We start from the raw sequence: 27,970 nt of genomic DNA, 5'->3' as shown, positions 1-27,970 counted from the left end.
TTACTTTCACATTTTTTATCATCCTGTATGTTGTTTCAGTCATAATGGCATCATACCATTAACGTAGTTAACTTTTGCTTGTTACATTATATCCTATATGTGAAATCCAGTCTTCATTCATCATTGTAATAATCTTGTAGGTTGACTAGTATCTTATGTGGTAATCATTTTAATCAGACTTTATCTCCATTCTGACTTTGGTGTCACGCATCTTGACGAAGAACTTGGGTCCCAAGAAGCGAGTTACTCTGAAAAGAACAAGTTTCTAAATATATGTACTGTAAAAGCTTAACAGGTATGTTCAGCGCAAGTAATTAAAAAATAACATGATTAAATATTTATTGCAAAAATATCAAATATTTTAAATATTTATTCAGGTAAGCCAAAAGAAATATATTTATATACATGCACAGCTATAAATTCAGATGGGAGGAAGCTTCATTTAATTATTATGGAGGATAAGTGACTTCGGTAATTTCTGCATGTGTTCGGAAAATGACTGTTTGATTGTTGAACAATTTCCAGGAGTGTATGGAAAGCCCATTGTTGAGTGCTGAATATACAAGTTTGGAAGTGTATACACATTGTATAACAATCTTACTTATTTTTTAAACTGCGAGACTTACAGAAAAAGTGTACAAGGCATAAAATGTTTACTTCTTCCTTGCAACTTCTGTTGAAAGCATTTTCTGCTCTGATAAAGATCTGGAAAGTTGTTGTTGTTATGTTGTTGTTATTGGAGGGGGTGGGTTTCCCCATGCACCACGACCAGTTTGATCTATTATGCGTCCCCCTATTATCTTCTACCAGCCTCTATACCCTACCAGTGCTGGTGCTTACCATCAGTCCCTACTCAGCCAGCAAGGTCGGCCTCTACTGGCTCAAAGGTATCTCGATGCTTCCCCCATCTACCAGAGGCGTTAGAGACTACTGTTGGGCGGGAAATGTCCTTAATTTAGCTCAGTGGCCTCCTTTGGAGACATGAGGTTCTTTTACTTGCCGTAAAGCTACGATATGGGACCCATGGCTTAAAGTCCCTCCCGGAGGACTTGTTCCCTGAATTTGTCTGCCCTTAAAAATTCCACGACCTCCGCCGGGTTTGAACCCGCGTACCTTGAGTCATGAGGTGGGAACGTTACCCCTAGACTACGGAGGCTGCTCCTATCTAGCAAGTTACACTTGAGACAGGAACAGAACACTTATGTCTTTATGTACAATATCCATTATTTTTGTCTGATTATAACAAAATGCTGAATGTGTTAAAGCCTGAATGACAAAACCCACTACAGAGACCTAAAAGTAGATGGGATGATAGTATTAAAATGGAACTCGATGAAATAGCATGTGAGGGGTCTGGACTGGGTTTCTTTGGCTCAGAATACAGACCAATTGCAGGCTCTTCTGAACACAGTAATGAGCATCTGGGTTCCATGAAAGGCTGGGAATGTCTTGAGTGGGTGAGCAACTCTTAGCTTCTCAATGAGGACTCGGCTCAGTGCCGTTTGTTAATTTGGAAATTTTCAAACTCGTCAGATATCAAATTTCATAAAAATTGATTTACCAGTTCTTTAATTGTTTCGTGTGTGTGTGTATATATATGGATGGACAGACAAACTGCACAAATTTAACTGGCATTATGCAGCATTTCTGAAACCAATATCTGGATTTTTACATCAACATGGCGACAGAACATAATGAGAGACAGTTATGTAACACATATTTATAAAGGTAAGTTGTTTTATACTTACAGTGATGCAACATTAGGGTAGCAGATGAGAAAATGAACCATAAAAATTATAGGTGGTAGTGCCATCCAAGCTTCATCCAGTTTGTTTGCAATTGCTACTGCACACAGGTGTCCACACCGTTCTGTCGACATACGTCGATCAGTTATCTCCATTGGCTTGCCAAATTTCTGAAGAATTGAAAAAACTGTCTCGGTTAAAACATCAACTACACAGCTGTAGTGTGTGTAAAATGTAACATTTGAGACATGTTTAGACACTTCATGTATGAATTTAATGAAGAGAATAGCCATGGCTTTGCTCCGATGGCAACCCTAGTGTGTTCTTGTCAGTAGAGTAGTAGACAGAAAATGCATAGTCTTTGTGAAAAGTTTCCATTATTTCTGTTCAGTTTTAACCAAAACAATTTTCTTCAAAGAACTTCTCAAAATAAACTATCCCCAAAACCTTTCGCATGGGTGCTGGGGGTTTTTTTCCCCCTTGGACAGCCAGACAGTCATGACAAAGTTATTTTGCTTTTTGCAGTTCTTGGGAATGTGCCTAAAAACTGGTAAATTGTTTGTGGTATTAAAAGAGTGCCCCATGATTACACTGCTCCTCACAAATTTATTTTATTGCAAGAACTACTTCCAGTGGGATCCACATAGTTATCCTCTCGACCATGATGTCTGGTAACAAGCCTTTCAGATTGTAGGACAGATAAAAGTACAAGGATGTACAATCAGTATGCTGTGTGGGCATATGGGTTGTTATACAACACAGTAACTAGACTACATAGCATCAAATGGTATAAGAGGTAGATGATGACTTGAAAAGGTTTCAAAAGGAAGCAGTTCTGGCTTAACCGAGATACCTTCCTGGTATTTGCCTGAGGTGATAGAAGAAGACTATGAAAAACCTGTCAGGTTAATCAGTGTCCCAGTCAAGATTCAAACCGAACACTCTCAACTCACCTGTCAACAGTAAGTGAAGAGCTTTACTGCTGCGCCAACTTATTCGATGTCAATATGGTGATGCATATACTCACCTCCTTAGGTCTGCCTGTGAAGCTGTCTGCCAGAATGTTGCTGAATACTGGCCCAGGACACAGCAGTGTCACAGTTATGTTGTGCATCATCTTCTCTAAACGCAAGGCATCAAAGTAGCCCTAGATCAGCATACAGAGAACAAAGAATATCTTGTGCTGCATATGTAATTGATGAAGTACTGAATTTGTTTTATCAGTCTCTGTATGTTTCAATGCAAACTTATTAAGTGGAAACAAGTTAGTAGAATAACACATATATTTTTCATTCCCATTTTTGTTAAAGAAATGGGCCCTGCTTCCATCAACAGATATAAGTATGAAACCTATTCTGTTGGGTTCCTCAGATGGAGCTAATTTCTGTCCTCTCAGAATAAGTCAGCTGAGTGGAGGAAGCTGCCACATAATGTATGATAGGATGTGTTGAGTAAACCTTCTTCAGGGCATTGGTTCCAATTGGCTTGTTCACAATTCCAAACCAAATCCTCTATTCCCTATATTGTGTAACATCTTTCTCCCCTCAGCAAACTTCTGTCCTGAAGATGGCAGCAGAAGGTTTTCCCAAAATGTTGGTATCTATCTATCATATTACATGGCACTACATCCTGAAGACCATCAACACAATGAAAATTGCTAGGACGTGATGCCGTGTAGTCCAGCAGAAGTTCACCAACGTTTTGAAGAAATATACCGAAGATGGACCCAACATATTCCTCCAAAACAGTGATTAACTTCTACTGGATTACAGAGCATCATATCCCAGAAGACACTACGCTTCTTACTGACCACCATGAACACTTCAGAACCTCTTAATGTTCACTCACATGGATGGCATGTTTCGCACCGATATAGCTGGCTGAGTAGGGAGCTGCCATCACGCCAGCCAAACTTGATGTGACAACAATGTGACCTTCATTCTGTTTCATGAAATGTTGCACTGCAATGCGAGACAGGGACAGGACACTGAACACATTGAGGTTGAACATCTCCTTGTCAACAGCAAGTTCAATCTCTTCCCAGATAGCTCTCTGTGACCGGCCAGCATTGTTTACCAATACATCCAGCTATAACATAAAACATTCCCACATACATACATGCCATGGTGCCAGTCAGTTTACAGATGGAATAATCTTATTTTGTACTAGGTATTTCTCCATGTAGTTTTGTATATGTATGAAACTTGGTCTCTCGCGTTACAGGAAGAATACAAGACTGGTGGTATTGGACAACAAGGTTACTTCTCATTAATTATTATTAACATGATCAAACCAAGGAGGATAAGATCAGGAAGGCATGTATCATGCATGGGAGAGAGCAGTAGTGCATACAAAGTTTTGGCAGAAACAACTTAAGCAAAGAGACCACTAGGATAATATTAAAATGCATCTTAAAGAAATAGGATGGAAAAGTGTGGACTGGATTTACCTGACTCAGGATATGGACCGCTGGCAGGCCCTCATAAATATGGTAATGAACCTTCAGATTCCATAAAATGATAGGGATATCTTGAGTGAGCAGCTACCATCTTCTCAAGAATTTGGTTCCATGGGGTTAGTTGGTTATTTCTGTATCTTAAGTGTACTCTGTGTTAGTTTTGGTTCAGTGCTTATTTATGAATACATTTCCAAATGGTGAAACACCGTGTACTCTATGTAGAACTGAATACCAAAACAGCAGTACCTTTTGGTTAAAATGGAAATACATGAAAGAACTTAATCACAACCATAAAAGATAAAGATGTTATGAAATATATACACATGTATATGTGTAGCATACTAGTTACAGTGCATTTGTTTAAAGTATTTAGCAAGTTGCATACAAGTTACAACCATGATACACATACAAACATACACAGCTCTTCATATGAAGTGCCCATTATTGTGCATTTTTAACTGAAACTGGAACATGTTGATAAAAGTCCTGGTTATCCAGAACGGGAAAGAATATCAAAGAAAATTTATCATTTTTATAAAGTTACTTCAAACACAAAGTTGTGAGATGCATGTTCACCTGCCACACAGTAGTTCTCCCAGCCGCCACTAGCAGCATTGCCTGCTGTCCTCCCTCGTGCTGGAGCCATTACAGTAGAGGCTAGCTAAATTTTGATCNCAAGAAGACGAGGAAGAAGAAGACGTAAGAAGATGCTGGATGACCTTGGGGACAGAAGAGGATGCTGTTATTTGAAGGAGAAAGCTCTAGATCGCATTAAGTGGAGGAATTGTTTTGAAAGAGACTGTGGACCTGTCGTCTTGACAGATTACTGATGATGATGATGATGTTACAGCATACTGAAAATCTTTCACCCATCAGTATGCCATGTTTCCTATGAAGACCCCAATGCAAGAACTATGATCAAAATGTGTTTTGGCTTTTATTCTGGTTTCTAAGAGATTTTCTTGTGCAACTTGCAGATTTATGTAAGCAGCATACCCCACTGCTGATACATGGTGGATAACCAGCAGTTTTTCTGTGTTCGTAAAACTCCAAGATATCAGATTGTGTAGAAATTTTTTTCAGTGATTGTATAGTTGTTATGTACAGACAGAAATTGTGAAACTAACAACTGCATTTTTGCAACTTTCTGTTGAAAATGCACCAGAAACAACCTTCCTACACTTCTTATGGATCAAGTCTTTGGAACAGAAATCTTTCAAGTTATTAGTATAGCATTTTTTCATAATATAAAATTCACACTTTTTAAGACTTATATTTATGCTACACTAAAGTTAGTGTCTTCTAGGTTGTAACACTATGTAGCCTGGCAAACTCCAGTGTTTTGCAGTAATCTGCTGCTGCTCCACTTTCTAGAATAATCTTCATATTTGTCACCATAAGAACCTCAAATTTCGCTTATGCTATATTATTTATTGTTAACAGATTTTAGTATAATTTTTTTCTTTGTCAAGCAACGATTTTAATAATTTCTGTGAACACATATCAGGATCAGTAACATGAAAACCTCCAGTCAATGTAGCCAATCTCCAGGTCACAGTTTATACTGCAGCATCCTGTTGCCTTACATATTGTCAATCAGCACTCACACTTTTCACCGTCTCTGTGCAACTTTGTCAATATATTAAAATTCACATTTCACAAGCAGTTGTCTCTTCCTGTTATTGAAATACTATGTGTTTTGGCCGAACTGGCCATCATGAGGTATACAACTTGTAGATAATTTTAAAGTAAAATATTTTACACCTTAAAATGCAAAGTGTAGGAGGATGACAAAAGGGTAGCAGTGTCCTCTACAACTTGTACACCTAATGATGGCAGCCAGTTGGGCCAAAACAAGTTAGTGTTTGAGTAACAGGAACAGATAAGCAGCCTCCGTAGTCTAGGGGTAACGTTCCCACCTCATGACTCAAGGTACGCGGGTTCAAACCCGGCGGAGGTCGAGGAATTTTTAAGGGCGGAAAAATTCAGGGAACAAGTCCTCCAGGAGGGACTTTAAGCCGTGGGTCCCATGTCGTAGATTTACGGCACGTAAAAGATCCTCATGTCTCTAGGAGACCTCTGAGCAAAATTAGACAACAATTTTCCGCCCAAGTAGTTTCCAATGCCTCTGGTAGATGGGGGAAATATCGGGTACCGACGGCCGACCTCGTTGGCTGAACGGGGCTGATAGCATGCACCAGTACCGGTAGGGTATGGCGACAGCAGAAATTAAAGGGGGACGCACAGTGGACCAATAACTGGTCTAAGTGCATGGGGAAACCCACCCCCTCTAATAATAATAATAATCATAATCATAACAGGAAGAGCTAAATGCTTTTGAAGTGTGAATTTTAATACATCGACGAAGTTGGACACAGACGGTGAGAATTATGCATGCTAATTCATGTCATGGTTTTGAACCTGGAACTTCTTGAATATGAAGCAGAATACTACCCACTCAACAGAAAAATAAATATTCAAATGTATGTAAATCAAATTATCAATTTCACTGTTGAAATGTGAGCTGAAACTGACTTACGTGACCGAAATGGTCAATGACTTGCTGAAAATATGCTTTATGCTTCTCCACTTCCAGTACATCCATTGGCAGCACCAGGATGTCTTTCTCTTTGAGGTTCTTGCCAACTTCTAAAACATTAGTTAGACTTATTTCATTACAAGTGCCTTAATTTGTGCAACCGATTTTAACCCAGCCCATTTCACATATAATTATGTAAGGAACTGTATGCTGCCATAGGTTTTAGAGTTTGGAGTCCCAAATTTTGGTGGTAGAAAAAAGAAATGTTTTCCTGTATGTAACCACCATACTATATTTGATGCAAGGATAGTGGAGGAAAAGCTCCATGTATTTTTAATCTTGGCACACGATCAAGGGGAGTAAATATAAAGTTGTCATTGTACCTAATTCTGCACCATTCCATTAAACTATAATAATATAATTAAACTATATTTTAAACTTCAAAAGTGAATGGTTAGAATACTAATGAAGGCAAGACTAGGGATTCCTGCAGAAAATTCTTTAAAATATTAAATATATTACCTCTGGCCTCACAGTACATATTCTCCTTGGCTCTGTTTGTGATTGCAAATAAAACTTGGTTCAGACAAAATTCTGAGATTCATAGTTTCAATACTGGGAATAATTCCAATTTTTTCCCAACAAACGACTCATCTGAAAATGGTTCATAAAAGTCCTGCTTATGCAGGTGTCAAGATTTATAATCATCTTCCAGATAATATTAAAGTATTGGCATGTGACATTAAAAGTTTTAAGAGAGCGTTAAAAAAATATTTATATGAGCATTCTTTTTACACTGTTGATGAGTTTCTTAAGCATAAAACTAGTTAACCACCTAGACAGCATAAAATCGTTGTTATATTTTATGATCATTTATTATCTTTTTCTTGTTCTATTACTGCTAATTACAAACTGGTAGTATTTTATGCTCAAGTAGTTTTGTGGTTGTACCTCTTTTAATTAGCACACTTTTATAAAATGATTGAACTTTCCATGACTTGAGTGCGGTAATAGATGTGCTAATATGGTATTAAAATTTCATTTCATTTTATATAGTGGATAACTTTTTATGTACAAAGTTAGATAATTTGTAATTGTTTTATCTGTTTATTAATTCAAAATATTATCTATATGTATAATTTTTTAAAATTGTTACCTTGTAATATTTATATTTGCTTGTTAATCTTATATTTAATTTTGACAAAATCTTTTTATGACTGCATGTTTTTTGACTTCCTCTATATCCAACGGTTGTACCAACCTGGATTAACAGAAATGAAATGAATGAATGAAAAGAAAATGGGGGGAGTGGAGCTATAGCTCCATGCGTTCCTAATCTCTGCACTAAATGGAGGTGAATGGTCCGCTTCACACCCTGGCCACTTTATTCTTATGGAAACAGCCCCTGGTACCCATTCAGTGGGAGGCTGGTTGGCCTTAGAGCTTGTTTGGACATGGTGGTGAAGAGAGAAACGTCTTGCTCCTGTTGGGAGTTGGACCCTGATTCTCCAGTCATCCAGACTGAAGATAGGAATAGTGGTCACCTTTGTGTTTCAGTCACTCAAACCATAAATACTGAGTTGGTCTGGTAACGTTACATTGGAATCTTATATCTCAACCCAGATCAGCTGTTGGCGGTAAGATTACATTCCTTATTTCTCATAAACTGCATGATACTTTGGCATTATTCAGAATGGGAACTTTAATTCATAGTTGCAATACTCACTGAGACAGCTCTGCCTGACCCTCTCCAGTTCATATGCTCTTCGAGCTGACAGAACAAGTTTTACTCCTGCACGTGCCAATGCAAGAGATATGTGCTCTCCAATCCCACTAGAGGCTCCAGTGATCCACACAACTTTACCTGCCAGGCAATCTGTACATATAAAATACTTTATTGGGAAGGTCTCAAAAATCTGTTAAGTACAGCAAAGGATATTCATTTGGCCAGCTATACTGTGCACATGTGCCATTACAGCTCTCCTGCTTGCAGCAAATGTAAGTAAAAGTGCATGACAGGGTAAGAAGCTGTACCTGACCAGTTTCTTACCAGGAGAATTATCACAATGTCTGCATATGTATGCACACTAAGCAGCATTTATATATATTTACAGGTAATTAATTTTTCAAAACTTACCAGTGGGTTTTCCAAATTTTTCTGCCCATGCCAGCCGAAGGTCACAGTCAACAAACAGCAGAGCAATGACATACAAAATGGCATAAGCAACTGCAATCAGTGCCAGTGATGTGATGAAGTTCATGATGAACTGTAAAGAATAAAATACACTTTAGGTTACTCAGCAACATTTCTACCATTATATACTTCCAAATCACTTATCTTTTATTTGGATGGAGTCCTAAATTATTCTGTTGATGTGCTGAAAATACTGAACTGCAGTTTCCTTTATAAATTGTATATCTTTAAAAGTAAATACATATTAAGTTATTAATTAATAATTTTATATTATTTAATTAATAACCTTTATAGCATACTGCTTTGTCTTTCACTGGCAGTGCGATGTTTCAGTGGAAATTTTAGTGTCTCAAATTTGTGTTTAGACGACAGTCCTTTTGAGTTAATGAACCTTTGACTGTACTGTGTAACTCATGGGAAAGAATTTCCAGCAGCTGTCCAAACCAGTTACCACACACAACGTAATAACATTATGAGATCAGCCCCCCCCCAAAGTGAGAAAACAAGTAGGTCAAGAGGGATAGAAAAAATTGCCTCGATTTTTTAAGTTAACGACATTCTTCCGAAAGGTGGTAAACTTATAGGTTTCCATTTGCTTCCTTTGGATTGGGGTTGGGCAGTTACTTTCAATACTTGGTCTTTGACACTGAAGGCTCACTATTCTTCTGAAATGTCGAACCTACCAGTCTGCATAGCGTCACATCCCAGTGCGTAGTACTCTTCACAGACAACCATAAGCACCTCAAATTCAACGTATCAGCTTCCCACCACGGTGACCCAGGTTCAATCCTCCAAAATGTGTGGGGTTTGTTGTGGACAAACTGTCATAGGGGAGGCAAGTTTTTTTCTGAGTACTTTGGTTTTCCCTGCCAGTTCGCATTCTACCAACTGCTGCATATTCATTAATCGCCAAATCATCGACGCTATTTAGTCTCGATACTAAGAAAATAGTTAATAACAAACTTAAGAAAATGCAGCTTGAAAAATAAGAATCACGGTAACCAGTACCGCTACAGAGGTAAGAATCAGGTACTTACAAAGTACAATGTAGGTGTGGTTACTCTGTTTCACTTTCAGAGTATATTTTTGAGCAAAATCGTCAGATGCGAGCCTTATCACCGCCTCTTACGCAGCATAGGCACGCCCTGCTCTCTTATTGACTTTGCGCTATTTAAACTTTCTCTCGCTCTGTCTTGCTTGGTCTCTCTCTCATCTAGCATGCTATGTTGTCAGACTTCTCCCTTCTGTCCAGTGGGGAATTTATCGCGGAGATTTGTTCTTGCAGAAGCCGATTAGCACCCCCAGAAGCACATGCACTGTGTGGGCAAAATGGAGATTTTTTTTTATTATGAGGCGGAATCAATATTTCGACTAGCGTTGACTGGTACGGTGATAGATGAACGATGAATTGGACAGGATTTGGAAGGAAGTGGTTGTGGCTTACTCGAGATACTATCCTGGCATTTGCCAGGAGATACTGAGGGAACTCACGTGAAACAGCCTGGCGGTGTACCTGCCGAGATTCGAACCGAGCACCTCCGGCATACATGTCAAGAGCGTTGCAGCTATACCAACCAGCTCGATTGTGAACGTAAAAGCATGTACGTGTAATACCTCCATCTTGTGCCCAGGTGAAGAACGGTGGGGCTATACCTCCACTTCTCCATACGTCCTAATGGTGTAGTGTTTTTTTAATCGAAGGACAGCGTTACTTTTACATATAACTACCGTACTACAAAGGACAAAGTCCATCTGCTTTTCGAACCAGAGTATTTCTTAACCGGTCATAGCCTTGTGAGGGAAACGTTACGAAAGGTAAGTCCTCTACGTATGGATTTCCCAGCGGCATATGTATACCGACACGTGCAGGAAGTTTCTGATAATTACATAACCAATTACGTCACTGATGAAACGCACTCCCATTTATAGCAATCGATAGCAATAGTCTCATCAATAAATCCGAACGCAGCGGTCGAGTGGACAGTACTGCGGTCGTGATCGGGAAGCCCCGGGTTCACATCTCGACACCGAGACCGGCTATCCTGGCTGAGGTGTTTTATAGCTTTTCTTGCAATAGCCACTCCAGAAGAATGCCGGCATAGTAACAATAGTGTGCTTACTGCATAATTAAATAGATCACAAATGAAAGGTAAAAATGTCGCTGTGCTTGAGCTTGACACCATGAAGAAATGTGGGGGAGTGGAGATGTAGCTTCAAGCCCCAGCCGCTTTATCCCCGGAGAATGATCCTACGGTACCCATTGGATAGGAGGATGGGTGGTCCCCAGAACCGGTCTGAACGCTGCGGAGAAGAGTAAAATGTATTGTGTCTGCCGGCAGCCTGTTGCTACCCTGACTCATACAAATTAAACAGCTACGAAAGTAGAGGAACAAGGGATAGCCTTTGGCACATGGCTATGGAAGGAAGGTTGTTTAACGTGAACCTTTACGACCTTTACGACTGAAGCAAGATGCTTGTTCACGTGATTGGAAGCGATTGGAAGGTTACAGTAGTGCCCGGAAAACGGCCATGAGGTCGCCATTGAAGTCGTGTAGATGATGTAGACGAGGTATACCATGTAGACCTTGAAAGTGGTCCAGTGTTTTGTAGCATCTTAGGAGTGTAGGTGTAAGAGAAACGATCGTTATAAAACTGTTACGACTCGGTAAGTTTGCTATTACTACTGTGTTGCCTTCATGGCGTGTTGGAGTCCATTGCTCTCGTGGATTTTGGTAGTACGAAATAAACAGCCATCTGATTGTCTTACTCTTTCTCTCGCGTGTTGAAGATTACGAATAACTGGCGTTAGGCCTCAAGTTTGGTGAACCGCTGTGGACAAGGGCCACGGAGTTCATATTTTGTAATTAGTTAAGCGGGTTGCATAATGCGGAAAAATAATACGTGGGGGCGTCCAGAGCCAGGTATTTTTAAAAAATTTAAATCAGGAGGGCTGCGTGAGAAGCACGCATTAGCAACTTAGAACCCGGGAACTGTCTGAAGATCGTGCAAATAATTTTTAAGAATTAAATTCCTGCCAGAAATAGAACTCATCAATTATAAAGGTCTGCTTGTTAATGCTGTTCAGGAATTAAGCACTGTTTATTGTGAGAATCCTGCAAAACATAAATCCATTGTGGGCCGAATGTAGACTTTTTTCATGTTAAAGTTGGTGGTACATATAGTAACCAGTGTGGTTTAAGGCGATGAGCTATTTCTGCCTAATGTTCTCAAGTCTATCTTTTTGCATTATGCCAATGTGATGAATCCATTTGTTTTTGTCATCTTTTATTTTCCAGCTTTCGCCACTGCGTAGAAGTACTGAATTGGTGTATTATAAAGTGATTCTTATGGTCTTTTTAATTTTTGTGAGATCAAAGAAATTGCACCTTAGACCCGTTATTTGTAAAAAGTATTGTTATTGTTTAGCATCATTTCCCTTTTATACAGGTTGATGGGCAAAGTCTCAAAAGCCACCTGTCTCAATGAAGCCTTTCCTTTCTTGATTTCTTTTTAGCTCTTCACTCCTTCCTTGATGTTTTCCAGTACTTGGCCCAGCCATCTTATTCTGGGTCATCCAATATGTTCCTTTACTTTGAATTTGAATTGTAATGCCCTAATCATTTTTATGTATCCCATAAATCAGTTTACAGCACATTCTGTGTTGTCTTCAGGTCTCTCAAGATGAATGTCTGCGCATGGATTGTGACAATGATTGTGATATGCATTATTGTGTACATCATCGCACTGCTGCTAGTAGACTGTGATCTGAGTTTAGCATGGGCAACTAAAGTGGGGAAGCCTATAGGTGAGCTCTTCAGTTTAACGACATTAATCACATAGTTCCCCTGTGACAGTACAGCAGTTCCTTGCTAATCAAATTGATTCCAGAGAAACCGCTGTATAAATATAGCTGTTGAATCTATTAAATTTATTTATAATCTCACATTAAGGGCGAACTGCTTGCACAAGACCCTGAATTAATAATTATAACTCATGCAGGAATTACGGATGAAACAAAACTTCGCAGGTGCACTCCACAATAGGTGTGGAGATGAGTGGGCTACAGAATGTGTTAAAATTGGTTTCCTACCACCTGGAGACACAGGTTGGCATAGTGTTGCATGTATGCAGTTGTTATGGCCAGCATGGCAGGAGTAATTGTAGCAGTTTCTTTGATAACGGAGATGGCATGAACTGGACAGATAGGCACCAGGTCAGTATTGTAAAGTGCACAATGCTGCCAAGTTTTGTTTTCATTGGTAAATTGGTGTGATTATTTGATTCAGGAAGTTCTCTGAGAGAATCATCCTGTACAAGGTGGTTTTGTCCTCACTTCTGAAGTGTCAAAGATTGGATACTGAATCTGTCAGATGTGGCAACGCTGGTATGTAGCATGTCTCCTTGCATGGAACAGAATGTGAATTGAGACCTTGGGTTGCATAAATAATGACACTTTGGATTGTACAGTGAAATCACTACCTTGAACAGAATGTTAAGGATAGAGAGTAGAGTATTTACTGTTTTATATATTATGTAAATTACAGGAAAGTCCAAATTACACTCTAGGCATTCAGGGCTATTTTATGAAAAGGAAATTGACATATGTCTTTCTAGCTAGTAATACAATAACGAATTACATACTTATAAAGCTTCTGATTTGAGTGCACATAGGTCTTTTGAACTTGGTAATGAAATTTTGAATTCCATAGAACCTGGTGGGAATTCTTGATCAGGTGAGCATCTTTCAACTTCTCAAGATAAACCTTGGAGTTAGCTCATTATAAATGCTTGTGCATACTGATCAGAGGTTAACATTGTAAGGTCATGTAATTCATCATTGTTGACAAATATTTTTCAATTTAAACACTTCTGTGTGATAACACAAGTGGACAGTTGCTGGCTTCGAATCAGAGAGTCTTGGGTTCAGTCCCTACTGATTTCATGTGAGATAAGTGGTGGATGGAATGGTACTGATAATTTTTTCCCCCCTGAGTTACTTTGGTTTTCCCTTACTAACTGTCCGTCATTGCTCCATACTCGTCCCTGATGTGTGCAATAGCCCTTACCTGGCTCTTGGCTGGTTACAGGGTAGGGAAGCTGGTTTTCTTGTCTATCCCATATTTCTTGAGTATAAAACACTTTTATTCCTCTGAATACAGTCTGAATCTTCCATACTGAAGATTTACAATGTCAGTAGAATGAATATTTATGAAATTTGAGGTTTTCAGGTTTATGATACCATATAGCGTGGTCCCTATGTTTCAGAAAAACATTCCTCAATTATCAGGGTACAGTCATTTCTTCATTTATGTGATTTTCATTTAACACAGTCAAAAAATGCATACCACTTCTTAATTCACATAATTTAATACTCACTTTGATATGTTTATGCAGTCACTAATGATACTGACAGCATCATTAAATGACAAGCTTAAAAATAAAAGATCAGATAGAAGAATGTTAGCTTGACTAAAATAAATGTAGTTTTCACTTTATGTTCAGTGAAAGTATGAAATCTGAAATAAAATAAGCTAAGCAAAATATTTTACATGAATGAATATCTCGGGGGCACGTGGTGGCGTAGTTTGTTGAGGCACTATGCTACAAGCCGGAAGGTTGGATCAAATCCCGATGAGGTGGATTTTTTTTTCAGTTTGACCTAATCCTTCCAGCCGTACTATGGCCCTAGGGTTGACTCAGCCTGTAACAGAAATGAGTACCAGGAATATTCCTGGGGATAAAAGGCAGCCGGCACATAAGGCTGACAACCTCACCGCCATCTCTGAGCCGATTGTCTAGAAAAATATGGTAGTGTCAACATCTCACAGCCCTCTGGGAGTCCACAGTCTGTTACAGGGATACCTTCACTTACTTTTACTTCTGCTTGAACGAATATCTGTATCCCTCTGGATTGGCTTGGCCTGTGCCTTAACCCCCCCCCCAGTTTTACTATATTTGATTTACATGTTTTTAATTTTCACTGTGTTTCTCAGGAATGCATCTACTAATAAATTGAGAAATAACTATACCTTTTATCCCGGTAGGTGTTACCTATGCTTCAGGGCTGGCACCTTCTACCATTGTTTCCATGTAACGGCCGCACCATAGCTCAAGCGGTTAGTCGCTGGCTTCCCACCATGGCGGCCCAGGTTCAAGCCCAGGTCTGGTCAAGCGGAATTTGTGGTGGACAAAGTGACANGGCTGACAACCTCACCGCCATCTCTGAGCCGATTGTCTAGAAAAATATGGTAGTGTCAACATCTCACAGCCCTCTGGGAGTCCACAGTCTGTTACAGGGATACCTTCACTTACTTTTACTTCTGCTTGAACGAATATCTGTATCCCTCTGGATTGGCTTGGCCTGTGCCTTACCCCCCCCCCCAGTTTTACTATATTTGATTTACATGTTTTTAATTTTCACTGTGTTTCTCAGGAATGCATCTACTAATAAATTGAGAAATAACTATACCCTTTATCCCAGTAGGTGTTACCTATGCTTCAGGGCTGGCACCTTCTACCATTGTTTCCATGTAACGGCCGCACCATAGCTCAAGCGGTTAGTCGCTGGCTTCCCACTGTGGCGGCCCAGGTTCAAGCCCAGGTCTGGTCAAGCGGGATTTGTGGTGGACAAAGTGACACTGTAACCGTTCATCATAATTTTGTGGACTATTTTGTATTAATTAAATCTATATTAAGTTAATATCACGTAAATACAAAGAGATCCAGCAGATAGCCAACTCTTACACGCAGAAGGGACATAGTTCAAGTTTTGCTATGTGGGCAGGAAGTAACATCTGGTACTTTTCCTGGAATTCTGGCAGTTTCAAGCAGAGTCAGAAAGTCTTTGAGAATTTGAGAGCTGACAGCTTGGGACAGCCATAACTTAGAAGTGGGAGGGCCGGAGCCTCATCCCCTGATCGTAATGCATCAAGTCGCTGTCAACCTTAGCATCAGGTCAGCAACTGCCAGAATCACATAGCAAAGCAACATGATTGGAAATTCACAAATTTAAGGAACCTCCTAGTTTGAAAACTTAACCAATAGAAAAGGTTGGAGGAGTGGATTTCTCTTGTAGTCTGTGGTTCGTGGACCTCAGTATTCAGAGAGAGTTTATTCCTCCTCGGTGTCTTCATCCAACTTTTGGCCAAGTCAGACACAGATTACAACTATGTCCCTTCAGTAAAAGTATTATAAGTTAAAAATCCAAATAAGTGTTACTAATAGATTCTATTGTATTCAGTGAGCTGGAGTGAATTAAATAATTACTAAGTGCAAAAGTCTGGAGTGGTGTATGTGACTGTAGTGTAAGAATCTTCCTGCCCTGCCCGAACCAGACTCGTAAGGCCCAGGATAAGAACTTATCTCTACACATTACAGAGCAGAACCCAGATACTCCCGTCTTTCCCTACATGTGTGACACCTAATGGTAGTACAGGAACAACTCCCGCCTACCAGCACCAACAACCACAATTCTCATCCCTTCCCACCTAACTTCTCGCTGTCCACGAGAAGCGGGAGGAGGGCAGTAACTCCAGTGGAGGTGTCCAGAGACGAGGTGCAGGTGAGCCGCAGCACCAGAAGGAAGAGGACGGTGATAAGTGACGACCAACATGTGGGGCTTGAAGTCTCACTGAGTGGGTCGGTTACTTAAGTGGAGCCCAACGAAGTGAGCGGTTAAAGCACTAGGGCAGGTTTTCTCCAAGTACTTCGGTTTCTCCTGCCAATCTACGTACCACCAAATTCTCCATCATCATAATAACCAGGGGCAGGTACAATAGGCCAATCAGTGGCCGACGTGCCGAGTGAACCCAGCTGGACTCCATCCCCCACTATGCAAATAAAAAAAATTGTTTCCATGTTGTAAGGGTTCAGAAACTCTCCATGTGAGATTCCAGTTTCTCTCCTCATAGTCACTGCTATGAGAACCTCAAATCTCCCTACCCTGAAGATGGAGGCAGTTCATTCCTCCAAAGTGTCATCATGATTACCAGACTACACAGTGTCACATCCCAGAAGAGAGTAATTTTATTTCCTTTTTAATTTCTTGCCAGATCTTTTTCACTTCTTGATACCTTCCAGTACCTGGCTCAATCATCTTGTTATCTTGTTCTGGGTCTTCCCATAGGCCTCTGGTCTTTCAATTTTAATTTTAAGCCCTTCTCAGTATCATTTTTCTGTCCATTATAACCATTTCTCATCTGACTCTGTTAATAAATTTTAAATTTAAGCTTCTTTAAGAAATTCATAAGCGGTATATTTGTGTGAAGCATTGGTGTCTCCACCTACTAGACTTTTACAGTGTTGTAATTCAGAAATATGGACAGTGCTTATTCTGATAGATTTGGAGTTCTCGTGGTGACTGAAGAGTGCTGTCTTCAAGGTTGTAACGACATCTACGAACTTTGCAACACTGCAGCACCGAAGACTGTGCACTTCAGTAAACATTTCCTTTTGAAGTCTGGTTTATCTTACATTGGTGCATTTTGCACATCAGCAAACATGATAATACGTTCTTTCATAAGATATAATTTGAGTCAGAAGTAAACATGTGTCTGACTGTTGCAGATACATTGTGTGGCAAGGTCGTGTGGATTACTGGAGCCTCTAGTGGCATTGGTGAGCACATTGCTCTTGCTTTTGCCCGTGGAGGAGCCAAGCTTGTCCTGTCAGCTCGCAGATTGAATGAACTTGAGAGAGTTCAGAGTAATTGTCTCAGTACGTAATAACTCTTATATTCCTTTTGGAATTATTTTTTTGACCCATGGAAACTTTTTTAAACAGCCTCATAACTGTCTCTCTGGTAGTAGAGACCAATTATTAAGTAAAGGTCAGAGCTGAAAATGGCTGTAGATGCCTTCCATGGCAAACATAAGTCAGAATAGTCATGTCTTGGCTGAGAGGTCCCTGCTGAGCACCTCCTGATTATATGAGTCTGGAGCACTACTGCCTTACCAGCCTGCTCAGGATATAAGGGCTGTATGTTATATCTCTATCTGATGATCTCATCTTGTAGGGATTGGGAAGAATCTCACAGAACGAGATGTCTTGGTGATGCCAATGGATGTTACAGCAGTTGACCAGATGGAGTTCCACTTTCAGCAGGTCTTAGAACATTTTGGGAAGGTAAAGATTTACCTTCCTGTTCATCATATACAAACCGTAACTAAAATATATTAACTAAGTGGAATTGAGTGTTTCTAGAGAAGTTAATATTTGCTCAGCTACACAAAATAAAAGCTGAAGGTTCATTACTGTGCTCACAGCAGACCACTATTGATCCCTTTCCTGGGCCAGATGAACCCAGACCACACACTCACATCCTGTTTCTTCAGGATGCCTTTTAATATTATCCTCCATCCTTGTCTAGGTCTTCTGGTGATCTCTTTCCTTTAGATTCCCCTGCCAAAATATTGTGTGTGCAACAGCTCTTCTATGCATGCCATATCCCCTACCAATCACATCCTCTCAATGTGAACATCATAATATTTGTTGAGTACTGATCATGAAGCTCCTCATTATGACTTTTTCTCCAGTCTCCTGTTCCTTCATCCCCCTGACATCGAAGGATTCTCCTCAGCACACTGTTCTTACATGCCCTCAGTCTGTGTTCTGAATAATGTATGCAAAAGTGTAATTTGACCTGTTTCTTTGTACAGGTATGCAAAGTGGTCAACACTTTGAAGGAACAGAGTACTGATAAAGATATTTGAATCTGAGAGAAATAACATATTAAAGAACTGGAGAACAGTACATTATGAGGAACTTCATAATTTTTGTACTCTTCACCTAATGTTTATTAGGGTAATTAAATCAAGAAGGATGAGATGGAAGGGACATATAATACATATGGAGAAATTAAAGATGCATATCAATTTTTTGGTGGGGAAATCTTAATTGATAGGGATCAAGGTCTGTTGTGATAGGTTATCTTCTATTATAAAGTTTCAAAGCCTTCTGGTTTGTAACTTTATGTTAAAATATGTTTTATATTATTATACTGGGATTTCTCTGTTCCGTAATATTCGTTTTATAATGTGATTAGAACTGAGATTGATTTTGCATGTTTCTACACATATCTCTTGTCGTCTTCCCTTCTGAATTGATTTCGCTTCTCGAATAAATAATCTTGTCCAGCTGTTTTAACTGTTGTGCCGTTAACTTCTGTGTAAATGTAGGCATTTCAAATATTTCAGCTGGACATCCTAGTAAACAATGCAGGTCGATCACAGCGAGCAGAGTGGGAAGACATTGAACTTGGTGTCGATAGAGAGATGTTTGATCTCAATGTTTTTGGGGTGGTAGCCTTGTCTCGCATTGCTGTGCGCTACTTCCAGAGGAAGAGTGAAGGGCATATTGTAGTCACATCAAGTCTTGCTGGAGTGAAGGCAGTTCCATTTTCAGGCAGCTATACTGGTGCAAAACATGCCATACATGTAAGTAAATGTTTTCGCTATTTTTAATTCAGCACTATACCATGAAGATGTTTGGAGGAGTGCGGTATAGTTCCATGCATTCTTAACCTTGGCACTAAATAGAAGCAAGTGGTCAGCTTCTTGCCTTGGTTATTGTACCTCCAGGGAAAGAGCCCTGGCATTCAGTGGTTAGGAAGCTGGATGGGCCTCAGAGCCAATATGGTAGTTGTAACAAAGAGAAAAATACCTTGCCCCAGCCATAAATCAACCCCAGTGCCTTGGTTGTCCAGCCGATATCCCATTTGCTGTACCAGTTGAGTTGTCTTGGGTCAGTGAATGTAAGACATTTCTATGTACACTGGCAACAGCCTTTCAGTTGATGGTATCAGTACTGGCTCACAATAAAGTTCAGGTGACAGGATTGGCAGCGAAAGTATTGCCATAATTATTGCTGTTGCAGTTTTTGTTATACCATCTATGCCTAGGTCCAAATTGTCTCTTCCCTTATTCTTTTCTTTCTAAAAGAGAATTTGCCAAAGTCTGAAGCCATGTGTCATATGTCATTAACATGCTGAATTTTAACATTACAGCCTTCGTGCTGGAGGACCACCCTTTCTCAGCTCTGCAACTGCTTATTAAATATATTTGCAGCTTTGCTCCATACCCAGGAGTATCTACAGATGCAGACAGATTCTACTAAATAATAGTAATGACACAGATATTTGGTTTTGCTAGGGTTACTTCGATGCTCTAAGGATAGAGAAGCTGGCAAGCAACATAGCAGTGACTTTGCTGTGCCCTGGTCCTGTGCATAGCAACTTCCTGGCCGAGAGTTTTACAGACAGAGCTGGAGAGGTGAGCGGTAGCAATGACTTCCATAGTTTTGTCAGAGCACAAACGTTCACAAGGGGTGTCCATTAGTGCCACAAAAGTTGATCAGGAAACTTGGTAAATCTCAATTATCAAAGTCTCTTATTCTTGATAATGGTTAAAAAGTCCCTCTTTCAACCTGAATCTATAGGTCTCATATGTATATAAATACAGTGAAACTTCAATTTTACAATCCTGGATTTTCTGTTTTTCATGAATTTATTCACTTTTTGCATGGTCCCAGCCAAATTCCCATAACAGTGTTAAACTTTAGTGGATTTTACATTCCTTACTTTCACATTTTCCATGAATTTGCATTTAATTTTTCTAGTCATAACTATAAAAATCTACCCAATTTTACATTTTGTAGTTCAAGTTTCAGAATTTCATATCTGAGGCAACAGACATCCTCCTCTGTTAGCAGTCACATACGGTTTATTCCAAAAATACATGCTACCAGTAAGCTGAGGCATACCTTCCAGTGATCTGCATGCATTGTATGACTTCACTAAAGCCTGTTGTTCATGAGGGTATTTTTACACTGCTGTAGTCAAAGCAGCTTGCTTGTTAGGACTGCTTTGATCTTGTTGCATCTTGGTATAACTGTAATTCACCAAGAGCAGTGTGTCTTATGTCTGATAAGCGCTCCAAAATCTGACCACTGCAACACAGTGAGTGTGTTTTCATAAATGAAACAATCAGCAGAAATGCACCCAGGTTAAATTCTTCAATCTCCCATTGCCCATATACGAGTAACTTCACTTCAGTGAGACCAAATTTTTGTCAATTAAGATGAATTTCACAGCAAACGTATGAAATACAGATAATAAAGAAAAACAGAAATCATTTACAGTAAGTGATAAAATAAACATTCTAGTGCAGGTTGATGTCCAGTGTGTACCTTTCTCTAAGCAATGGAAATCACTGAAACTTTTGCCACTGGAGAAACTGGGATTTGCACTTACTGCGTGGTTCAAGCAAGCAATTGAGAATAATGCTTCCATAGATGGCACCCACCCAACGAGAATGCCTTGTACATAGCTGCTCATCTATGAATAGTCAACTTTTTGCCTTCCAGTGCATCACCAGATTTAGGGGAGACAACATTGTTTGCAGAACTCTTAGGTGAGAGCAGGATATTAGTCAAGAAACTGTAGAAGACTGGAAAAATTACCAACTGTTACAAGAAATTGAAGGTTATGACATGTGTGATATATGTAATACTGATGAGACTGGTCTATTTTTCAATCTGCAACTTAGCAAAAACCTTCACCTTTCAAGGAGATATTTGCCCTGGTGGTATAAAATATAAATGGTGGGTTACTGTACTCACATGCAATGCAGATGATCATGATAAACTGCCATCTCTTGTAGCTGAAAAATATTGTGACATGCTGCCTAAAATCTGGAATATCTGAGTCAGAGTGGGCATCCATTGCTAGACAGTGGCTTGGTAGTCACGTTCCTGCATCGTTGTCTGGGTAACAGACACTCATGTGACAACACATACATAACAGACCATTACCATGGAAATGAAAACCAGAACTAGTGCAGTTCCCACGGTAGTGAATACACTAACTTTCGGTGCATCGAAAACGCGAAACAGAACCCTTGAACAAGATGTCTTCTAGACCGTCTGACTGTCGAATATAGCAGACTGAGTAGATGGGAGAACAGAACAGAACAACAGAACAGAGGTGAACAAACCAGAGCTGGGAGCAGAAGAAACCAGCAGAGCTAAGAACTTAAGGAAGAAATAGCAAAGACATGCCAACAAGAATAGCAGTGGAACTGGGTGCTAAAAATTGCAGAATCTTGCTTTTCATTGATCAGTATGCTGCCATTTGAAGACCACCATATTTATCAGCAACATCAAGTTGTATTTCTCCCAGCTAACTGTACCATCCACCTACAGTCTTTAGATTTTGAAATAATCCATGCATTCAAGCACCATTACAAAAAGCAGTTGATTCAGAAGACTATAGCCATGATAGATGGGGGCTGCTCCAAGAAGGTGCCAGATGTATTGTCTGCAGTGCTCTTAAAAACAGAAGCATGGAGATTGGTAACACCGACTACTATCAAGAATATCTTTGTGAAGTGTTGTTCCTAAAATGATCATGCCAGCAGCAGTGATGACGAAGAGGATGACATTGTGTAGAATGTAAGATCTGAGGCTCTCATTGCAATAAGTATTCAGATTATAGCCTTTTCAGAGAACATAAAAAGCTTCTGGCCAAGGACAAGACAGTTACTTCCTGTTGATATTACACTTCTAGCATTGTGGTAGCATAGTTGGTTGAGGCACTATGCTACAAGCTAGAAGGTCACGGGTTTGAGTCCCCATGAAGTCATTGGATTTTTCAGTTGAGCTAAGCCTTCCAGCTGCATTATGGCCCTGGGGCTGGCACAGCCTCTAACAGAATTGTGTACCAGGAATCTTCCTGGAGGTAAAGGGCAGCCAGCACATAAAGCTGACAGCCTCACAGCCATCTGTGAGCTGATTGTCTATCAAATGTGGGAGCCTTGACGTCTCGCAACCCTTTGGGCCTCCACAGCCTATTACAGGGACAGCTTTACTTTTTTCTTTAAGCGCTGGCCCTAGAAGAGCTACTTTGCCACTCATCTTCTACATTCCCACTTCATGTCTGATGCCCTGAAATGGACTACTTCCCCATTTATTGTCTGAAGGTGTCCCAAAATGGACTAATTTCCCACTTTACTTGTTTGAATTGACCCTGAGAAGGCTACTTTTTCATACTCTCCTGTTCCCCATTGCTACTGGCCCAGACAGGGCTGTCTCCTCTCCTCCTCCTAAAGTTAACGATGAGCCACCACATCCTTGCTTTGTTGATTCATGTCACATTTTCCATAAAACGTGGCAACATTTGGCTCTGCTTTGACCCTGAAGTTGGAGGCATCATGTTCATTTGCAATATTAATATGTCCACAAGGTAATGTGGTGTCAGAATCCAAAACACCACAATCTGAATGTATGTATGTCCTAAGCATCACATAGAGAGATAATGTATAGTTTTTAAAATAACATTTTGATTGACTTTTTGAATGACTATGGACTGGACAGGGACATCATTCATGGAACCATGTACAGAATTGGTGCCCAGTAAATATCTGGGCTTCTCTGAGTAGTAAAAACAGCTGACTGAGCAGGTTGATGTGGTGGTAATGCTCTGTACTTGAATTTGGGAGGTAGAGAGAGGAGGGGGAATGTTCCTTGTCCAAATCCTGGCTGGATCACTGGCTGTCCTATGTGATTTTCATCATTGGGACTGAATCTTGAAATAGGCCACAGCTACCCTCTTTCAAATCCTTGTCACCATTGAGGATCATCTTCCAATCTTACTAAAACAGTAGTTGAAACAGTATTGTTAAATAACTTAAACAGTGAGTTGTTACAGTGCACTAACAAACTGATGAACTCAGTGTTGTGGACTCCTTGAGAATATAACACTTGCTCAGCTCTGCAGGAGATTCCTCACCTTTAAGGGAAACTGAAGTTTCGTTATCATGTTGACAAGACCTCGCCATGTGTCCCTGTCCTGAGGCAGATGACTCAAGTTCATATCCTCCCATCCTTTTTAATGCTATCCTCCCAATGTCTCCCATGCAGTCTCTTCACTCCAGGTGTTCTGTCTAAGATTTTGTATGAATTTATCATCTCTCAAATGCATGCTACATGCCCCACCAATTTGATCATCCAAATAGTATTTGGTAAAGAGAATTAATTATATTTCACTGTTGTAGAAATTTGGACAGGCTGTGGAGGCAACTGATAGACGGATGACTGCAGAGCGATGTGGATATCTGTGTGCAGTTGCTATTGCCAATAAGCTGGAAGAAGCATGGATGGCTTTGTTTCCAATCATTCCTTTATACTACATTTTTGTCTACTATCCCAACATCACATCCCTGTAAGTATATATAAGTTCTACTAGTATAACACCAACTGAGAATTCTGTACTGACAAGTCTGCTGTAGACTCATATTCAGGAGGTGGTCAGTTCAAATCATGGCTGGGACATCAATTATCCTGAAGTTTTTCATGGTTTTTCTGAGTCCCTCCAGGAAAATCCCAGGATAATACTTTGTTTAGGCCACAACTGCTTCCTTCAAAATCCTAATTTATCCTACCATCCAATGGTATATAACCTCAGTACTAAGAGCATTGTTAATAACCTGCTACAGGACAGGGGAATTCAGTGGGAAGTCTCATGGTTTGTTATATAAGCTTTCATACAATTAATTTTCCTTTCTTTCGCCCATATTCCTTTCCAGTCATCCTGGACACATCATTCAGTAACATGAATGTGTTGAGCCTGACGTATAACAATATTGCTCATGAAAAACATGCATGAATAGTCAGCTGTATACAGTCTTCTTCACATCCACATGAAACTATTATCGGTACTCAGAGTACACATGATATATGAAACAAACTACATCTTGCTCTACCTACTACCTACTTCGACATTCATGGAATGTGTTAAACTAATCACCGCCTCATTGCTGTGGTAACCCGAGATTGCATAATGACAGCAATAAATCTCTTACTTAAAAACTTTGTATATATATGTAGAACGATGCAAAATATAGACATATTCACTGCTGTGACACAGTTACTAAACTCTTTTATCACTGGAATTTGAGGTTCTCACAGCAGCAGCTATGAGGTGTAATATTCTGGGAAGCAAGCTGTGCTTGTTTCTTGCTGGTTACTTGCTTGGCTTACACTTCACACCTGAAGATGGAAGCAGTATCTCCTTCTGAAATGTCACTGAACTTCTCCTGTATTGCACGGCATCATATCCTGGAAAAGAGCGATCTTCATTCCTGTGTCTGTCCTGTTTTGTCATNGGGAAACTTTTTGCCTGATTTTGCTCAGAGGTCTCCTAGAGACATGAGGATCTTTTACGTGCCATAAATCTATGACACGGGACCCATGGCTTAAAGTCTCTCCTGGAGGACTTGTTCCCTGAATTTTTCCGCCTTTAAAAATTCCACAACCTCTGCTGGGTTTGAACCCGCGTACCTTGAGTCATGAGGTGGGAACGTTACCCCTAGACTACAGAGGCCGCTTTATTTCAGTCTTAAAAAAAATAGATTTGGGGATAACTTTTAGCGTTGTGATTGTGATGAAATAAATGAACCATACAAACAGAATCAGTAATAAAATGGGNGTATTTACGCATGTATAGGCCGCACATTTTTTGCCAAAAATTCAAGAGGAAAACTGGGGTGCGGATTATATTCGAAATATTCGAAATCACACTTCAATTTAAAAAAATTATATTCATAATTAGTAATACAGGGTGTAATACTCCTGAAATAATATTCCAAGAAAATTATTTTTTCTATAATTTCTGTCTGAAAATTGTGCTGCGGCCTATACACGCACGCGGCCTATACATGCGTAAATACGGTATATAGTTATCAGTATTATTTATAAGGTTTAATTTATCTGAATATGAAATATTTCAATGGCTTAGACGTGCATAAAGACTTGACTGAAAATAGTTTAATTCTGTTTGCATTGAGTTTTTCTTTTTCTGCCGTCATTTTTCAGTCATTATTCACTTTTCAGCTACAGTAAATCATTCTCTACCATCAACCTTAACTGGGACTTACCACTTTTCTCCTTTGTTCAGGGTTACTGTCAAAAATTTTCTTAGCCACCCTTATTTGATCCATTTTTCTCATAAGCCCCAACCACTCCAACCTTCTCCTTTTAATACTTCCACCAGATCAGGGGTTCTATATGGTTCTCTCAGTTCTTAAATATCTGTGAATGTGGCCAGTTCATGTCCATGGACATAATGTTCTGCTGATGTTTCAGATTCGTGCATTACCTTGGCGCTCGATTCTTTCTAAAGATGCGTGACACCAAAGTGAGAAAGGAGATGAGAACTGTGTGAATATGTTATCAGCTGCATTCTGGTTGTGCTGTAGGCTCCACCATCAACTGCCCAGACCTTACATATCATATCAATTTGAAGCAAGTTCACTGACCAGAGGTGGAGCTTCATTAAACAAAAACTGACATGGTTTGAAGAAAGAATAAGAAAAACGTGGTAAGGTAATTCATACAGCATAGAGGTTCCCAAACTTCTATACGTTGCACCCCCCTTAAAACAGTTAATAATTTCATGCCCCCCTTCCAGAACAAGTGCAACAGATTTGACATAAAATTTAGCTCTCTCTCTCTCTCTGTGAGAGAGATGGCAATAAAGCTCAAGAACTGGTGTGAAGAAAGAAAGAAAAAGAATAAATACAAGGAAATAAAAATTGTTTTATTTCTATTCAAGTAATTTCCGCCAACTTGAATGCATCTGTTGAAACTTTTAAAAACTTGTTTGAAAACAGTCAGCAAAGGCCTCCAAAGAACAGTGTTCAGTTTGACATAACTTACCATATTGAAATTGAAGTTTTGAAATGGCCACTCAAAGGTAATTTTTCAGCTTCATCATAGAACAATGCTTTGTTTTGATGGCTGCCACTGCTGAAAATCCAGTCTTGCATAGGTAAGATGTTGCAAAAGGAAGGAGGATGTTCAGAGCTTTCCTGCTGAGGTGAGTGAACTCTCCAATGCCCACCCCAGGTTCTTTGTACAACTTCATAGGAAACTGTACTTTTAAAGAAGTATCATATATAATATCTATTCTTCAAGAGAGAAAAGTCTTAATATTGAAGCAGATCATGGAATGGATCTATGATCCATTTTTATTGATCACGTACTGGTTCTGGAAAATACTTAGAAAACCAGGACTGTAGATTAACTGAGTGATCTTTGATACACTGATCAATTCCAGTGTGACTTCACAGAATCTTTCAAATGAGAACATGTCCATACTTTTCACTTCTAGTTTTCTGAACTGTAAGTCCAACTTTTGAATAAATGCCTTCATTTTATCAATCGCTACAATGATCATTCCCTTGCATACTTGTGTTCAATACACTGAACTTCTGAGAAATATCACTTAAGTATGCTAACTCAGAAACGTGTTCATTACAAAAATGTTAAGCGTGTACTATGATTTTTCCTCTCCTAAAAACAGTGTTGCTACTTCTTGCAAGTTGTAAGCATGAACCACAACTTTCCTCATAATAGCCAATGAGAATTACAGTAAAACTGGAGTGACTGATGCTGTGCCTCCATTTCCTTGGATAATTCTGCAAAGTCTGCTATTTAGTGGATGAGTCTTTATGTAGTTTACAGCTTTGATCACTGTATCCGTCACTCCAGAGTTCTGGGCATAACTCATTCATAGCTTCTAGTACTCGTTTAATCAAAACTTGCGCTCCTTTATTTCCCACCATTCTGCGAGCCCAATCCATGCATACTCAAACATCTCACCATTTTATCTTTCATGAAGTCATCAATTTTGAAGTTCTTTTGCTGTTGCTCCTCTTTTTATAGGCTTGCAAGGAAGTATAAAACTGTGATTTTAGTCCTAAAGCAAACTATACTGACCAAGTGACCGCCGCTTGTTGGCAAAGTTAGTGCCAACTTTAGCAGATAGAGGGTGTTGCATGGTCAGCGCAACAAATCCCAGTGGCTGTTAATTTTGGTTTTCTAGCCCAGAGCCACTATTTCCTTGAAATAGCTCCTCAGTTATCCTGACGAGGTTGAGTGGACTCCAGTCCACATCCACTACTTCTCAGAAAATCTGGTAGTACTGGGAATCGAACCTGGACCTCTGGATCTGTAGCCAGGAACTCTGACCACTAGACCAC

General features: G+C 39.7%; 2 protein-coding genes across 6 annotated transcripts; one reads left to right on the top strand and one right to left on the bottom strand.

The window, feature by feature from the left end:
- Positions 1 to 10,348, bottom strand: LOC111863939 (dehydrogenase/reductase SDR family member 7). Its single transcript, XM_023850771.2, has 8 exons — positions 9,974 to 10,348; positions 8,880 to 9,009; positions 8,469 to 8,618; positions 6,743 to 6,852; positions 3,594 to 3,833; positions 2,773 to 2,892; positions 1,749 to 1,915; positions 1 to 248 (listed from the first exon to the last, which is right to left on the bottom strand). Exons 2-8 carry the CDS (start codon positions 9,001 to 9,003, stop codon positions 170 to 172), a joined length of 990 nt encoding a protein of 329 aa, XP_023706539.1. The 5' UTR covers positions 9,004 to 9,009; positions 9,974 to 10,348; the 3' UTR covers positions 1 to 169.
- Positions 10,348 to 27,749, top strand: LOC111863937 (dehydrogenase/reductase SDR family member 7). Of its 5 annotated transcripts, none has more exons than XM_023850770.2 (8): positions 10,348 to 10,537; positions 12,608 to 12,741; positions 17,502 to 17,651; positions 17,950 to 18,059; positions 19,130 to 19,369; positions 20,084 to 20,203; positions 23,984 to 24,150; positions 26,073 to 27,749. In XM_023850770.2, coding segments are annotated over exons 1-8 (1,002 nt in total). In that variant the 5' UTR covers positions 10,348 to 10,535; the 3' UTR covers positions 26,152 to 27,749. The 5 variants fall into 5 exon arrangements, with proteins under 5 accessions (XP_023706538.1, XP_023706534.1, XP_023706537.1 ...); XM_023850766.2 differs by lacking the exon at positions 10,348 to 10,537 and adding an exon at positions 11,428 to 11,601; XM_023850769.2 differs by lacking the exon at positions 10,348 to 10,537 and adding an exon at positions 11,623 to 11,668.
- The last annotated feature ends 221 nt before the right edge of the window (positions 27,750 to 27,970 follow it).

This window comes from Cryptotermes secundus, unplaced genomic scaffold, assembly GCF_002891405.2.
Source record: "Cryptotermes secundus unplaced genomic scaffold, Csec_1.0 scaffold171, whole genome shotgun sequence".
Taxonomy (NCBI): Eukaryota; Metazoa; Arthropoda; class Insecta; order Blattodea; family Kalotermitidae; genus Cryptotermes; species Cryptotermes secundus.
This window is presented reverse-complemented; position numbering and strand designations above follow the sequence as displayed.